Raw genomic sequence first — 15595 nt, forward strand, 5'->3', positions numbered from 1 at the left:
TTAGACTCTTGGCACTCTTAGGTGAGCAGACTTAGTCAGCCTGTGTTGCCCTAACAGCCACACTCAGATCAAATATTTGCTGGAGAAGCTGCAAGCTTTTGTTGCCATCAGTGTTGCTCATGGTGGTTGATGGGAAGAGAGAGAGGAACACAGATGCACCATTGGGGCTATCTGCGGAGGCAGACAGGGGTTGCCGCCCATTCAGGTTTGCATGCCTGCTTCTGCCCCTATCTGGGAGTGCAAAAGCATGGAGGGCAGACATAATTGTGCCCATACAATGTGTTACATACCTAAGATGCAGTGCCATCTCACTTGCATCTTCTGTAATGCAGGTGTGATGCCCAAACATGAGGAGAACTTGTGTTCACCTCCTGGTGGTCTTGTTGGTGCCTATTGTCCTGATGAGAGTTTAGCTGGGATGGGGGAGACTGTTGCTCCCCAGGTAACCAGTCATCATATTGTATTGCCAGTGAGTCATAGATAGTAAAGCTGGCCCGCAATAAGAGTGGAGAAAGGCTCAAGGGGGAGGAGGGTACCAACCAAACGAGCCATCCGTCTCTGGACTTTCAAGTTCACAACACCCTGATTTTCGGATCAGACTTAAGTGACATTCCCCTTCCTCGGAATTGCGCTTCCGGCACCACTTGAGCTCACCGTCTCATCCCCTGAGCTCATCGCCTCCTACCTCTTTCCCAACATCGACCTTCTACCAACAACAGATTATACTGACAAAGATCCTTAAGCAAGTGTTGTAATTTAGGGCTCTTCGAGGATACTGCTAATTTCTGACTATAGGTTAATCAACCACTATTGACTATGACGGATAGTCATCCGAGCCCAGCGTTGCTCCTTCAGGTGGCTTATGCTAAGCAGAAGGGGCTTGGTGAGCACTACAGGCCAGCTCTGAATCGATGGTACTGACACACTATCAGGTTTTGGTGCGATGGTTCTGTCCTGGCTACAGCAGCACCCTGAGCTAGTGGCCAACGGGGTAGCTCGGGGTACTCATGCGCACGTTGACGCACTCGGACATTGCACCTGCAATACACTGACACCTGACACTGGTGTTCCGATTCAGTCGACCTCGTACACCCAGGACATCATGGAACCTGTCAGCATCCCAGCCACCGTCACTGTGGCTCTCCAAGCGCCCGCCGATCATGCGGACCGCGGACATCGCACCTGCATTACTGAAGAATCGAAGACGTCTCCTCGCCTCTGGGGGAGCACTGGTGCCTGCCTGAGGGGCCCCGTATCCAATTCTCTATCTGCCGACTCGGCCAGCAATAGTTCTGTTGTACCTTCGCCTTTCCCCCAGACCACTATCTCCCATTCCGACCACACAGCGGCTGCTGTGCCGGGATCCGTTGTGGTGACGGCCTCCACTGAATGCCCAGCTCATGTACCCAGCACTGGTACGGTCAAGCACGAGCTCGACAAGGCCTCAGCGGACGAACTCTCTCCTGCGTACCATCCATCGTCCTATCCATCTATTTCCTCATCCTTGTTGGATGCTCATCCAGCAAGCAATGACGAAGCTGTCCCCTTGTATTGTCACCATGAGGTACTGCCTCCCCGCTACACGCCTCCTCGCAAGCGACTCAAGCTACCTCCAAACCTTTCTCGTTCATCTTCGCCTACTCCATCGACATCCTCTTCCTCGCCTCCTTCGCCTCGTCTGGTGGCCTTGGACAGGGCCACCCTCCAGGCAGTCGCAGAAGCCCAGGCTGCCAGAGAAGTCTCAGCGGAGTTGGTGAGGAGGAACCGGCTGGTCGGGGGTCGTCTCGTGCACGCGTGACCTTATATATGTCCTTGGCTCCATCTACACCTAATGTCTTGTCTATTGCCGTGATGTCACTGTACTCTCTGTTTTCCACCCATTCCTCCCCAGTCCCAACTACAATATGCTGCCCGACAGGGCAAGCTTAACACCTTCATTGATTGTTTATCTTGCCTTTGTTACTTGGCCTTTAAGGCCGCAACCAACTCAATGCACTCGTTTCCAAAACCTGAATGAGTGCCTTTGCTAGACTAGCAAAGGTACTTCTGCCCCCGCGACCGACCTCAAGCAACCTCTAAGCTCAGCCCCGTAGTGAAGATCTGCGGCCTTGATTTGTTCCACTCCAAGTATCTGATTTATCCTCAGCACTCCACCGACCTCACGTTGTCTGCGACTATCGCGTTGTGGATCGGGCAGGTGACGGCATTGGTCCCTTAGCAACCTACTTCGAGGCCGTCATGATTAATATTATTATCTAATTATATATCTCACCTGGCATTGGGCTTGCTTCGATGAAGTCGAGAGGAAAAAGGTGCGCCTGTCGCAAGTTCCTCACTCAGGCGACTACTGATACACACTCCAGTGTATTGATGCCAGCCCAACAGGCCTCGAACTGGCAGCCGCGGGGAACTCGCCGGTGCACCTGCTCCGAATGCATATCTGATGCTCGACCTGCAGGCAGAACCTGGACCAGATCAGGCATTTGCGCTCATCTTCGACATCTGGCAACTCGCCAATCGCTTGGCAGCAGTACGGTTCCAGGGCAGCAGCCGTCGGGTTCGGTACCAGCTGCTCCACCAAGGGACCCACAGCTTGCTACTGTGGATGACCAGGAAAGCCTTCCTGTGGAGACCCAACCTGACATCGATGCCATGGATCAAATGCCACTCTGGTCAACACTTGAGGATCCGTTGATTCCAGACGATACGGAAGGCTTGGAGTCTTCTGACATCGCACCTGCATTACAGAACAATGCAGGTGTCGATGTCCCACAGGAATCGGCATCCCTCATGGATGTCTGGGAGGACAACGACCTCCCGTCATTCCAAGTCGATGAGGAACCCGATGACGACGCCATACACACCGAAACTATCAAATCTTTCGAACCCGAGCCAGCAGTATCTGAGCAATCGGCGAGGCTCGCAGTAGACGACCTTAGGATTGCCCTACCTCCTCCTCCTCCCTCATACGACTTCGACCACCCTTCATGGACACCGCTGCAGTGCTACCTCAGCATGCATAGCAATGCTGCGGTGAGGGCAATATGCCTCATGATGGTGTATCTGCATGCTCGCTATCAGCTACCCCACCGCACTTGCGGCTTCCTTGCAAGCTTCCTGTACTTAGTATTGGAGTACATGGACATCCTCTCGCCCTCCGCCTCCTGCACACCTGGATCGAGCCCACCATGCACGCTGACGACCATGTACCAACGCATGGGTATATGGGACTGCTTTGAAGTAAAAACGATCTGTCCCATATGCTGGCTTTGTGACAGCTACCAAAGCCGGCCAGAAGATCCCGAAATGGTCGACGAGCTCACGTACGAGGAAGACCCCCCTCAAGCAGACTGGCAGCGCAGGTGCAAACGCTGCCAGGTAGCCTTGTACGAGCGAGCCCCCACCTCCCTCATCCTCACCACGTGCAAAAAGGCGCCCTTGGATCTCCTCTCCCTACAGCTCGCTGACTTCCTGGGCCAACCGGGGTTCGAAGAGGCGTGTGAGTCATATCTGGACAAGCCCTCACAGCCTGTCATCTACTCTGGCATCCAGGATGGTGAAGTGTGGCAGGGACTCAAGACGCAAGACGAGCGAAGGCGAGTGCTTCTTCCCTTGCAATCGGGACGAAGCTCGACAACAGGGGGAACTCGGTCTTGGGATACTAGTATCCCTGGACTGGTTCAACCCCAACACGAGCAAGTTCGCCCCTTCTCACTCCACGGGCCCACTGTCCGTCTGCATCGCCAATCTGCCTCCTGCCCTGCGGTACATCCTCTTCCCCCCTGCACCTGTGCATCATAGTATACCAATCACTCACATTTCTGCAGGTTTCGCGTGCAGAACTTGTGCCTGATTGGTATACTTCCCGGGCCCAGGGAACCAAACAGTGAGCAGCTGCATCGGTTCCTTCGACCCTTCGTGGATGACCTCCTCCGCTTATGGCAAGATGGAACTGTGGTGTGCACACCACAGTATCCACAAGGTGCGTCAATAGGACACCGCACCTGCATTACTGAAGCAAGTGCGGTGTCCTAGCAACAGACATCGCACCTCCTTCATTGATGTAGCAGGCTGACCCCCTTCACACAGGACGCAAAGTCAGAGTCATGGTGGTCGCCGTTGTTGGCGACCATCTGGCACTCTGCAAGTTGTGTGGCTTTGCCAATCACCGGCACAACAAGAGACCATGTACCCAGTGCGAGATCACCCGAGCCGACATGCTTAGCCACGGGTGGAATACAGGTGATATCCCGGCACGACAAGGGACAGAGCACACCAAGATCGCAGCCAGAATGCACCGGCTGGAGCTGCAGGGTGATACCAGCAAGATGGAGAAGCTGTTCAGCTCGACAGGCACCCGTTGGTCTGAATTTTGTTGGCTGCCGTATATCGACTTGGTGCAAGTCGGTGTAATCGACCCGATGCATGTGTTGCTCCAAGGTGCAAATGAGGGCTAGCCAGGCATTGATGGTCACTGATGGGTCTCTACAGGATTAACCACACTCATTTATTATAACTGGATTGAAGGAGGCAAGCAGGCTAAGAACAAGCGGATGTCCATGCTACGAGAGGACACAGACAGGGGAACACATAGGGAGATGCACGAGCTGCACAAATCACTCGCTACGGTACCCCATTCTTCCTGCAATGTGAACATTGCTGACTGAGCACTGCCCAGGGAGAAGTACCCAGTGAATCAGCGAGGCTGCCCCAACGTGTAGGCAAGCCGGCCGGTGGCCATCTCACCTCCGACAAATGGAAGGCTCTCGCAGTTCTGTTTGGGCTGGCAGCCCTCCCTCCCATACTCCTCAAGACAAGCGAGCGAACGCATCCCAAGATTGCCTCCGACTACCTGAAGTTCGTGGTCACACTGAAGATCTTCACCCGGCGTGAGATAAGCTCGGCCAACATAGTGTGAGCGGAGAAGCTCTATGTTGAATTCTTCAAGGAGTATGCTGAGGTGAGTCCTCAGACATCGCACCTGCATCAGTAATGCAGGTGCGATGATCCTTCATTTGCACTGACACCCCAGCAGATATATGGAGAAGTGAACATAACCCCCAGCTTCCATTGGGTGACCCATATGGGTGAGCAAGTTCGCCGGTTCGGACCGGTTCACGGCTTTTGGACTTTCATGTTTGAAAGACTGAACAAGCTGCTGAAGGGGGTGGAGGTAGGTACGCTCGCCAACGTCGTCGTGCACGCCCAGCGAGAAGTTCAAGAGCTCATCGAACTCGAGAAGTCGCCGGTGCATGGAACTGCCTACAATAGACGACTCGATTCTACCATGCAAGATAAACTCCTTGCTTGGTATCACCGGCAATACCCAGACCAAGCACTCTTCAAAGCCACAGATGCCAAGGCGCTTCCTGGCAGTCTCTACCTCGTGCTGCAAGCCACTCACTACCCTCAGCTCCGAGTGGGCAGCTACAAGCTGTACGCGACGGAGGTGGATCGGCCTAATAAAAGTAATGCTCTCATGCAAATATGTTTTGAGAGGAGGGTACAGTGGGTTGGGGAGCTGTGTGACATCTTCCAGCACATGCAACCCGGAATAGGCAAGTGTCTGACTTTTGCTCTGGTCGACTGGCTAGTTCCTTTGCAAGACCTCCCGTCCTATGCCGACCTGTACCATCCATATCCTGAACTCGAGGTGGACTTCTGGGAGCCCGGTCAATACTTGCAAGATACTGAATGGGCTCCCCCGGCGCTGATTCTTGCTGAGGATATCTGCGGGGTTGCTGCTCGGTGCACGATGGAGTTCGAAGGCAGGAGGATGTGGATAACCACGGGAATGAGCAAGGTAAGGTAAGTTCAATGCTCACAGTGTTGGTATTAAACGCAGGACTAATCTACGAACAGGATGGAAAGAGCTTGTAAGAAAAGAGGACATATAGCTATGTTGTTTTGAGGAATTTGTCCGTATCTGGGAGCTTATATGATTACCGAGCGAATAGGCACGAGTAAGTGTATGTATTGTGTTCAAAGTAAGTGATTATTTGAGGGGCTCTTCTAGATTGCTAACCTTGTCGCCGGATCCATGAGTAATGCAGACATCACACCTGCATTACTGCTCGCGTACTGTGCCCTCACTCAAGGCACTGTCGATATCTCGCTCCTCAATGTGAGACATCGTCAACCTGGTCATCCCCATCAAGAGCTCATTGGTCATGAGAGCGGGATAACCAGGGCGGCAATCCCATCCCTGGTAGTTGGGAAGTTCTTTGGTCACCCATTCGGGATCAAGCATGAAGTCCCACGGGATGACGTGGGGCAAGCTCTGGAAGGTACGTCCAAGATTGATACACTTGTATTCGCAGGCACAAGTGCAGTGGCCACCGCCTGGATTGACCCTCGGCTTGTTCTTGAGAAGCTCCATCTTGAAATCATGCAGCTAGAACTCGGTGAGCTTGCGTTTCAGGTGATATCACGAACGTCTGACCTTCTGCAGTTTCCAATCAGGCCGCTTGACTTCCACCACGGCCAGTTGTGGATCATCCTGCTCCTTGGATAGTTTGCCCGTTTCGTACAGCTGTGCCCACCACTCTTCATTCTTCGACCCATCCTCATCGCAAGAGAACTCTCCGGCGACAAAGTCATCATGAGCAAGCTCTCCAACTACGGCGCTGTCGGCCCCTTCGTCCACGCAAACATCCACGAGTTTGACACGGTAGACTCTACCCTGCTGCACAAACACGTAAGTTGCCAATGCCAAGTACAGATAAAGAAGTACTTACTGCCTTCCTGCGCTCTGCCTCACGGGCATGCCTGGCCTGCAGTATGGCAATCTGTTCTCCCTCCTGCTGGATTCGCTGCTGCAGGGAGCGAATGCGAACTAGGTTGGGCCATGCTCAACGAGCGAGCTCTCTCAGGAGCTCCATGTCGAGCCAGTCCTTCTGAAGTTTGACATCGACATTGGAACTGGGCATCTACATTACAGGTGAGTAATGCAGGTGCGATGTCCGCGGTCAAGAGGCTGACTCACCGATTCCTGCTGGTGCACCATCTCCGCCGCCTTATGCATAATGGACACATTGCCCGGATTCTCCAAGCCTCCCCCTAACCCAGTTAGGGAGGAAACCATGAACTCGCCCTCCTCTCCAACTCTTGGTCCATTGAGATCCGGCATCATACCCCCGGGTGAATAACCAATGATTTGGTACAGGCAAGTCCGAATACGACCCTGTGGAAGATGGTAAGCCATGTAACCCTCTTTACTGTTGCGTGCTTACCTTCAGATAGCCTTTCACATGAAGAGCCTTGTCCACCAAGAAGATCGCAGAAGTGGCCGAAAGCATGTCTTGCACACGCTTCAGAGGTTGGTCCGTCACCTGCGGAGGGTCGTTGGACGCTGCACGCTTCTTCGGACGGGCATGGCGGCCCCGACCCTCCTGCACCGTCAGCTTGCGGTGCTTCAACACCATTTGAACTTCGGAGGGGGTGAGTTCGTTGTCGGATTCGTCCAAAGATGTTTTGGCCACCTGATGTGTAGCAGACGGGAGTGCTTGCGGTTCGGTGGGGGGCGTAGCCTGAGGAGTTAGAATGGAGGAAGGCTGAGTGCGGGAGAGGGGAGATTGGAAGCTGGTGAGGGAGGGGAGCGGAGCGGGAGGGCTTGTACATCTGGTCAGTAATGCAGGTGCGATGTCCGCCAAGGAGACTCACCAGCTTTCAGTTCCGTCATCCAGCGACTGTCCCATGCTCTGCAGCATACGTCCGATCATAAGACTTTGGGAGTCTGATGCTCTCGGATCCCACTTTGCAAGCATGGCAGACAACTGGCCGGCACGAGACTGGTGGAGAAGGGCAGGGTCAATGACGGAGTTGGGAGAGCTGGGGATGTAAGGGGTGATAGTCAGCATTGTGGTGCAGTTTGGAGAGCAGGCATTTGGGACAAGGAAGTCAGATTCAACCTGGATCGGAGGATTTTTGTAGGCCTGGTAATGTGCACAGACCATTTCTGCGACGTGAAACAGCAAAGCCGAAAAAGCTCAGTTTTTTCGGGCTTCGCTCAGCGAAGCACAGCTGATTTTCGCCTCCCTGTGAAGTGCCACATCAAAGGCCGGGTCAAGGGTCTGAGCAATATATTGATAGAATTTGTGTGATAATCCAAGATAAATATTTGCTAGCTAATCACAGAGGTGATGAGCTAGTATCTAGCACAGGTGAGCAAAAGTGGTCCCGCATAGCTTCGATGAGCACAACGCATTTGGGCTCTGCGAGCCTAGGTCACCTGACCTATATGACCTTGGATGGCGTCATCAGATCTGACGCAAAACGCGGTGACTACTGTCCGGGCAGGAGTACCGCCATCACCACCCTGTCGGTTAGCGTTCATGATTAGCTATGGGGGCACGCCGCCACAGTTCATAGTCCTTTAACGATACGTAACCAAGGCGACTTGCGTATGAGGTTACAATACATTATTTGATACAAGTTGCACAGCATATCTGGAAAATGTCTCTCGTAAGATTACAACCAGATCACGCTCAATCAAGCTCCTCCAGGTTCTCGGAGTAGTTCCTAGCCCAGTACATATCATCATCCTCCCCATCCCGCACAACGAACTGCTGGCCTTGCTGGTACGGGGTGGCCGGTTGGTACGGGGGGGGCGGCTGGTACAGGGGGGGCGGCCCCGCAGAGTACCGGGGGGGCGGCCCCGCAGAGTACCGGGGGGGCGGCTGCTGGGCCGGCTGGTACGGCTGGTACGGGGCGGCCGCGTGCTGGCGCTGTGCGGGCCCGTACTGGTACTGGCCGGCCGCGTGCTGGCCGTACTGGCCGTACTGCACCGGATTCTGGCTGTGCTGCAACCCGTGCTGCACCCCCTGCTGCACCCTCTGCTGGCCGTGTCGGTATACGGCAACCGCGCGCTGCTTACGCAATTTTTGCAGCTGACGCAATGGTTGCATGCGAGCTTGCCTCTGGACAGGGATTAGCCGGCTCCTGCTTCCTGCGTTCATGGTGGTCTTTCTAGCCTTCACGGTCGCACCCTTTGCACCGGGCTTGACTGATGTCTTGGTCTTCCGACCGGCAACGATAGCAAGGAAGGACTTGGTCGCAACCAGCTTGCCCTTAGTTAGCGTTTGAGGACGGGTTGAGTACTCGAACTTGTCCAACTTCTTGGACGAGGTGGCCGGCCCCTGGGCCTGGGCCGACGAGTGGGAATTGCCCAACTTCTTGGTGGCCGACATCCGCTTGATCGACCCCTCGAACATGCCCGACTTGATGTGCACGGGCGGCGGCTGTTTCCCTGCCATACTGCGCGCATTAGCGTTGATGACAGGCGGTTTATCTGCAGCTTGCTGGGGGGTAGCAGAGGTATTGTTCTTCTTGTGGGGGGGTGTCTGCGTGAGAGGAGCAGCAAGAACAGCGGTAGCGCTGAGGGAGAGGATGATGGCCGCGCGGGCGAAACGCATCGTTGTATAGTAGATGTGGCGGTTGCGAATGTAGGAATCGTTAGGAGAAGTAAAGGATGTCAGAATGTGGGAGTTGAGTGACCTGCACTAGAGTGGGGTAGATGTGAGAGGGCCAGCCTGTTGAGGAACGATCTTCGACCGGTGCAGCTTTATATCCAACATTGCGTGTGAGGCGTTCGAGCCGGGCTGAGGAAGCGCGGCTGTGCGTCTCACCGGGCAATATTCCAAGCCGTGCTTCTTCCGGCAGCGACAGAGCCGAGCAATGAGGAGGCCGGGTTGATTCAACGGCGTTGTAAGCAGGGCAGTACATGCAAGACAGAGAAGTTAGCCTGTCATGTTTAATATGAATGAGAGAGACACGAAATACAACGCACGATGATAGTTGCTCCATCTAGCAGCAGTTCCACACTCCGCAATAGCTTCAGCGTCCGGTCCAACAACGTTTCCAATTCCGCCGTGAGAGGACCAAGTCACAACAGCGCATCAAAGCCTTCGCCTCTTTTCGGTTATGATGAGACTCCTCTTGCATGGGAAGATATTTGTCCATATCTGCTGATAACTAAGAAATCCGGTGCTGGCAATGATCGTGCGATCAATTCAATTGGCTGGCACTGCAGCTGAGAGCGCTCTTCAAGTCAAGGCTGAAACGTGGACCGCAGCGGAGCCTTTACCTCCTGTAACTACGCCGCGGCCAGTTCGGACAAAGTCGTTAGATTTGCTGAATCGCGTTTCATTCAGTGCATGCAGAAACAATATTCATCGAGGTTGTTGGGAGAAAGAGGCTAACATTAACGGAGAAAGCAAGTACTCGCAGTGGACCCCTCTCGTAGCTCCGGGTGGCGGTGGCGGTGCAACACCGAACGGAAGCATTATTTTGCCCTGCCTGATCAGCCGTGTCTGCACAGGCGCCCAAAATTACCGTACCATCTCCTGTCGTGTGGTCGTCAAGCCATAGCAGTCTTCACCGATCGCTTTTGCGACCACAATTAATACACTGTACAGGGAAAGCGGTAATGGCAGCAACCTGGATTCACCCAGCCTCTCGACCAACAGAAATAGACACTCTCGTCGAGGGTGTCGACAGGTACAACCCTGCAAATGTGCAGTACCTCGAGGACTACATGTACCAGCAGACACGGGAACGGGGCTACGACTGCCTGGCCAACCTCGCCATTCTGAAGCTGTACGTTTATGTCCCCATTTGCTCCGCTTTGTGTGATGTCACTTTCGACCGCTGTAATAACGCATGCATACAGGTACCAGTTTAACCCGGATTTGTACAACTCAGACGTGGTGATCCACATACTGCTAAAGGCCATCACTGCTTCACCTGGGCCCGATTTCAATCTCTGCCTAGCGCTGCTTGGGGATCGTGGTGTATGTCTGTTTTCCTTCATCGCTTCTACTGGGGCGTTTTCCGTAGAGGCTGACCGTCCCTTCAGCCCTACCTCCCAACAGAAGATCCAGATCCGCTCCCGGCTCTCCTGCCCCACCTAACGCAACTTCACACTCTCCTTCTCACCTGCCGCTTCCCCAAGTTCTGGGCGCTCTATCGCTCCCCTGAACTTGCCCCCCTGCGTGAAAACTTCACTATCGAGTGTGTTGGGTTCGAGGACAGCGTGAGGGAGGTAGTTGCTAGGGCGGTGAGAGGGACTTTCTCAAAAATAGGGAGGGACAGGTTGGGCGCGTACCTGGACCTTAAGAGTGAGTTGGTAGATTTCCCTGCGGAGGTGAAACTGATCAGTATTGTAGAATTGGACTTGGCAGAGTACGCACATGAGCAGGGATGGCAGATGGACGGTCACTCAGTCGTGATCCCCCCGAATGCGGACAACGTCGTCAAGAGCTCGGTGCAGAATGAGGAGATCAAACTGCCGCGTGAGTAGGTTTTACTATGCATTCTGAGCGAGTGTATTGATGACGCGTTAGAACTGGCCAAGATCCTTGCTCATGCGCAGCTGCCTTGAGTGCGTTGGGGGTGTCGAGGACGTGGAATGGCGTGAGGGCGTGTTCCTATGGTCGAGTTGATGTATATGCTAACATCATACATTGTAAAAATCCGATGATAGTGTATATCCCTTGCTGCTCGATGTACGCGTTGTCCCTGAACGCGTCGACACGAAGGGCACAGCATTAGCCATCTTTAGAAACCGCCAGCATAGACGTGTCCTGCTTGACTTGCTAACTTCTGAGCTATTTCCTGTTGTCTACGACGAGTTGGACGACATGGTTGCTCTTCGGGACCCGCACGCAATCCCCATCACGCACGTCGTTCCCAGCACCCATCAGATTACCGACGCACACTCGCGACAACGCTTCTTTCGAGGGCTCAACGTCGTCTACAAGATCGCGCCCTTCATTCCAGTAATAGAGAAGTTCGACCCCCATCTGTCCTTCAGTGCCGAGGACCTCAAAGTATGGAACAAGCTCAACTTGAACGTCGTGCGGTTGAACATACCCTGGGCGGGTGTTGAGCCCGAAAGAGACAAGTACGATGAAGACTACATCTTGAAAGTGAGGGAGCTGGTTAGGATGTGCGCTAAGGAGGGCGTCTGGGTGGTGTTGGACGCCCATCAAGATATCTACGGCGAGCGTTTCTGTGGAAACGGAGTGCGTCCTTCCCTGCCCACTCCTTAGTCACGTTGTCCATGGCTGACCCACCTTAGATGCCAGATTGGAGCATCACCAGCGACAAGGGATACTTTGGTACCTGGGCATTCCCACGTCCTATCAAGCCCTGGCCAGCGCAGTACAACACAGAATGTATGCCTTTGCACTCCACTGTTCGACCTTGAACTGAGAAAGAGCAGCTAGGTTCCCGTTGATCGGCACACCGGCTGTAAAAGAGTACGATCTGACAGGGGAGAATTGGGGACCTGTGAGTCTCTTATGCTTTTTGAACTAAGGGGAATACTGATGGCTGGCAGTTCTACGCGAGCGATGCATGCACGAGGGCGTTCTGGGGACTTTATTCCGTGCGTCCTTTTGCTCTGGGAAATATCAGTTGTTGATGCGCATATATGGTAGAATCAGCAAGGGGTCCGTGACCATTTCTGTGAGGCGTGGAGACGTGTTGCTGTTGCGATGAAAGATGAGCCGAACCTGTTGGGATACAGTGCGTGCTCATTCCTTATTGCTCTGAGCTGAACACTGATGTCCATCACCCCAACATAGCAATCATGAACGAACCTGCTGTCTCTGCGCGCTCCTTCCTCCGCTGGCCCTACAACTTCTTCCTCAACAAGGCTGCGACAGAGCGCGGCCATCTTCTGCAGCTATACGACGCTGTCGTGGCTGCCATCCGTTCCGCCGACCCCGAGCACTTAATCTTCTTCGAGCCCGCGTGCGGAAACTCAGGTGGCCATTTCCCACGTGTGCCGGGGTGCGCACCCGTGAAGGGGGAGAGCAAAGAAGAGCAGGAGAAAAGGGTGGACGCGGCGAAGGGGAAGAGTGTCCTCAGTTGGCATTATTATCCCACCCCTTTGGAGCCGGATACATGGGTCGCGGTTTTCACCCGAAGGGATGGCCAAGTAAGGAGATTGGGGTGTGGGGCGATGGTGAGCTATGACATGGTGATTGGCACTATTCTGGCTGACCATGTTTTCAGTTGACGGAGTTTGACACCGGGTTCGATGGTGGCAGTACGTATCGTCCACTCAGAAATATTGGACGGATTGCTGAACGTCGCTGGCAGAGAAACATGATCATGTACTGGGCACCTTTGAAGCATGCGACAGACATCTGATCTCCTGGATTGGTTGGCAGTATAAGAGTGAGTCTTTCTTCCCAACCTGACTGTGGCGCATAGACGGGGCTGACCAGGCATGCCCGCCCATGTAGAATATTTCCATGGTACGTCTGTTTGTGTGAAGAGCGTAGCGACATGATATACTGATGATGTTCTAGTGTCTGGCTGCCCAACCGATGGCTGTCTCGTCGAGCACGAGTCCGCCACTCCAGTCGTCCGCCCACTCTACGCCAAGCTCTTCTCTCGCACTTACGCCTCCGCCGTAGCCGGCGAGCTCAAGTATCTGCATCACGACTACGCCACGTCGAGCTTCTCGATGCACTATGTTCCGCTGGGCACGGGTGAGGAGGCAGTGACAGAGATTAAGATAAGCAAGGAATGGCATTACCCGCATGGGTACGAGGTGCGGCTTGAGGGCGAAGGGATGCGCTGGGAGGAGCTTGATGAACAGACCATTGGTATATGGGCTAAGGAGGGAGCAGAGGTGGTTAAAGTCTTTGTTGACCCGAAGCCGGCTCTAGATGTTCAGGCTGCGGAGGCTGAGGCTGCAGGGCCTGCGACGGCAGCTACAGAGGATGCGGCAAAATGAGTGGAGTGCTTTGCGCAGGACTTCATGACGGGACTCTTCCTACATACATGGCCGTTCCATAGACTTCATTTGATAGCCTTCGAACCCTCATATTGCGCCAAAACCCCATTCCGCTGCCGCACCACACCTCTATCCTTCCCGCCTAACGTAAGTCCCCAGGCGGCGGCGTCCAGACCCGTACTTCACAGATCTCGCGTAACCTCTCCACGTCCGCTTTCGGATAGAACATGGTCGTCCTCGGGCTGAGGTCGACGCGTCTCAACGGCAGAACCCTTTGACCGATCCCCTCCACAGTGCTCAGGCACGTCCTGCTCCTGCTCAGCCGAGCCCGTACGAGCCCAAGAATCGCTGGCATCCAAACGGGGAACTCGTGCAGGCTCAGAACCTGCAGGCGCGGTGCAAGCAGAATCGGGATGCTGGGATTGCATAACTGGGCAAGAAGGTCATCGAAACTTGCCTCGAAGCGCCAGCTGTGTGCCAAGCGGAGAACTTCCACATTTGGTGTCTGTCGAAGGACGGCGAGCACATCTTCGGTCGTGATTGCAAATTGAAAGATCACTTCTTTTACGCTGGAGAATATGTCCATCGTTCCGAGGGTCATGGGCCGGAAGCGTTGCCCGTACCGATGTTCGTCATTGACTGCTATGTGGAGTGTTTCCAGTGAAGGGGCGGAGAAGGAAGAGAGCACAGATTGCGTTTCTTGCGCCCAGTCGGATATCTTGAGCTTCTTCAGCTTGGGTAGGACGGGATGTACTCCAGACGATGCTGGCGATAGTGGCTGGTGGAAGAAGCGCGTGATCTCGAGTTCGTGTAGGTTCTTGTTACCAACCAGGAAGGCGAGCGATTCCTCCCATGATGAGCAAAGCGAGTTCATTGACAGATACTCCAGTTTGCTGATAGGCAACGAAAGGAGCACCGTCATCCAATGTCGGTACGCCTCCTTATCCTCTACCTCCAACCTTTGCACCCTATTCGCTCGCTCTGGAGTCATGAGCTCCCTGAATGACTCGCTCATGCTCGCCTGCACATTCAGCGGCTGATTCCCTGAATGCAAGAGGCAGAATTCGGCGTAATCGAAGAACCCTCGGTGCAGGGGGATGTTCCGCCAAATAGTAGAAGTGTGCCGAGCAGTCGTGTTCCACGTACGGTTGACGAGGAAGATATATGCGTGAAAATCCATTAGCGTGGACCAAATTCGCCCGGGATCCTCTTCCCAGTCATTGACGACAGCCTCGAATACATGCTGGAGCAGTTCTGGTGGTAGTCCGTTCATCGTTATCATGATTTCATAAGGATGTTGATGCGGGTCTATGCGTGATCCTGTGAGTTCACTGATTGATATTGACTAGTGAAATATTGACATAGATAGCAAGGTATTGACGAAGGAGGAGGGAAGGTTGATAACATTGATTTTTGGGATGGTGAACCCTTGATCCGGGGTAACCTAATCTCGCTTCCGACATCATGGATCGGAGTAACGGAACAAATATTCCTGTTGTTCGTAATTCGAAGCCTTGCCAGTTCAAATTCTCTACAATCCGAAAGTCGTATCTGATCGTGCACTGGATGGTAGAAATTAGGCATGCTTCGTTTGCCTCGTGCGCAACTCGTGGTTGTTGCACTGCAACTGGCGCATGAATCATGAAGGCGTGTTCGCCGTCCAAAGGCACAGATAAAGGGGCACACGGCGCATAGCCTGGAGTTCCGCCACTTCAGTGTTGAGATCATGGGCGGCAAGCATAACATTGTCCATGCACCATCTACACGAAGTGAACGTTCACAAGCACCCTTCTCACCGCCAGGATCTATGATGGTGGCTGTTCCCAAAAAAGAAGGGTTGCGCGG

The 15595-nt window shown here is 53.9% G+C and overlaps 8 protein-coding genes across 8 annotated transcripts; 6 read left to right on the top strand and 2 right to left on the bottom strand.

Moving 5' to 3' along the window:
- Window positions 1-703: 703 nt before the first annotated feature.
- DACRYDRAFT_24784 (uncharacterized protein) lies at window positions 704-2004 on the top strand. The gene is made up of 3 exons (XM_040773850.1): window positions 704-742; window positions 796-883; window positions 933-2004. The coding sequence occupies exons 2-3, from the start codon at window positions 817-819 to the stop codon at window positions 1796-1798; spliced, it is 933 nt and encodes a 310-aa protein (XP_040624723.1). The 5' UTR covers window positions 704-742; window positions 796-816; the 3' UTR covers window positions 1799-2004.
- Window positions 2005-2163: 159 nt separating this feature from the next.
- Window positions 2164-3556, top strand: DACRYDRAFT_96870 (uncharacterized protein; the record flags this gene model as incomplete). The annotated part of the gene is made up of 2 exons (XM_040777408.1): window positions 2164-2312; window positions 2364-3556. Coding segments are annotated over exons 1-2 (1212 nt in total), but the record flags the coding sequence as incomplete, so codon positions are not given.
- A 10-nt stretch (window positions 3557-3566) lies between these two features.
- Window positions 3567-6378, top strand: DACRYDRAFT_24787 (uncharacterized protein). Its single transcript, XM_040773851.1, has 7 exons — window positions 3567-3765; window positions 3828-4440; window positions 4492-4628; window positions 4679-4960; window positions 5036-5803; window positions 5863-5987; window positions 6099-6378. The coding sequence occupies exons 5-6, from the start codon at window positions 5084-5086 to the stop codon at window positions 5878-5880; spliced, it is 738 nt and encodes a 245-aa protein (XP_040624725.1). The 5' UTR covers window positions 3567-3765; window positions 3828-4440; window positions 4492-4628; window positions 4679-4960; window positions 5036-5083; the 3' UTR covers window positions 5881-5987; window positions 6099-6378.
- A 5-nt stretch (window positions 6379-6383) lies between these two features.
- On the top strand, window positions 6384-7327 carry DACRYDRAFT_24788 (uncharacterized protein). The gene is made up of 5 exons (XM_040773852.1): window positions 6384-6404; window positions 6452-6697; window positions 6780-6940; window positions 6995-7195; window positions 7243-7327. The coding sequence occupies exons 2-3, from the start codon at window positions 6602-6604 to the stop codon at window positions 6837-6839; spliced, it is 156 nt and encodes a 51-aa protein (XP_040624726.1). The 5' UTR covers window positions 6384-6404; window positions 6452-6601; the 3' UTR covers window positions 6840-6940; window positions 6995-7195; window positions 7243-7327.
- A 1092-nt stretch (window positions 7328-8419) lies between these two features.
- On the bottom strand, window positions 8420-10082 carry DACRYDRAFT_119051 (uncharacterized protein). The gene has a single exon (XM_040770713.1). It carries the CDS (start codon window positions 9411-9413, stop codon window positions 8487-8489), a length of 927 nt encoding a protein of 308 aa, XP_040624727.1. The 5' UTR covers window positions 9414-10082; the 3' UTR covers window positions 8420-8486.
- Window positions 10083-10345: 263 nt separating this feature from the next.
- On the top strand, window positions 10346-11489 carry DACRYDRAFT_24789 (ARM repeat-containing protein). The gene is made up of 5 exons (XM_040773853.1): window positions 10346-10596; window positions 10670-10790; window positions 10856-11117; window positions 11166-11291; window positions 11343-11489. The coding sequence occupies exons 1-5, from the start codon at window positions 10427-10429 to the stop codon at window positions 11378-11380; spliced, it is 717 nt and encodes a 238-aa protein (XP_040624728.1). The 5' UTR covers window positions 10346-10426; the 3' UTR covers window positions 11381-11489.
- A 150-nt stretch (window positions 11490-11639) lies between these two features.
- On the top strand, window positions 11640-13887 carry DACRYDRAFT_119053 (glycoside hydrolase; the record flags this gene model as incomplete). Its single annotated transcript, XM_040770714.1, has 10 exons — window positions 11640-12023; window positions 12080-12176; window positions 12224-12291; window positions 12341-12388; window positions 12441-12528; window positions 12588-12970; window positions 13021-13054; window positions 13108-13185; window positions 13254-13265; window positions 13320-13887. The coding sequence occupies 10 exons, from the start codon at window positions 11640-11642 to the stop codon at window positions 13748-13750; spliced, it is 1623 nt and encodes a 540-aa protein (XP_040624729.1). The 3' UTR covers window positions 13751-13887.
- Window positions 13888-13892: 5 nt separating this feature from the next.
- On the bottom strand, window positions 13893-15024 carry DACRYDRAFT_119054 (uncharacterized protein; the record flags this gene model as incomplete). Its single annotated transcript, XM_040770715.1, has 1 exon — window positions 13893-15024. A coding segment is annotated over one exon (1132 nt), but the record flags the coding sequence as incomplete, so codon positions are not given.
- Between the last annotated feature and the right edge of the window lie 571 nt (window positions 15025-15595).

This window comes from Dacryopinax primogenitus (assembly GCF_000292625.1).
Source record: "Dacryopinax primogenitus strain DJM-731 SS1 chromosome Unknown DACRYscaffold_21, whole genome shotgun sequence".
In the NCBI taxonomy this organism is placed as follows: Eukaryota; Fungi; Basidiomycota; class Dacrymycetes; order Dacrymycetales; family Dacrymycetaceae; genus Dacryopinax; species Dacryopinax primogenitus.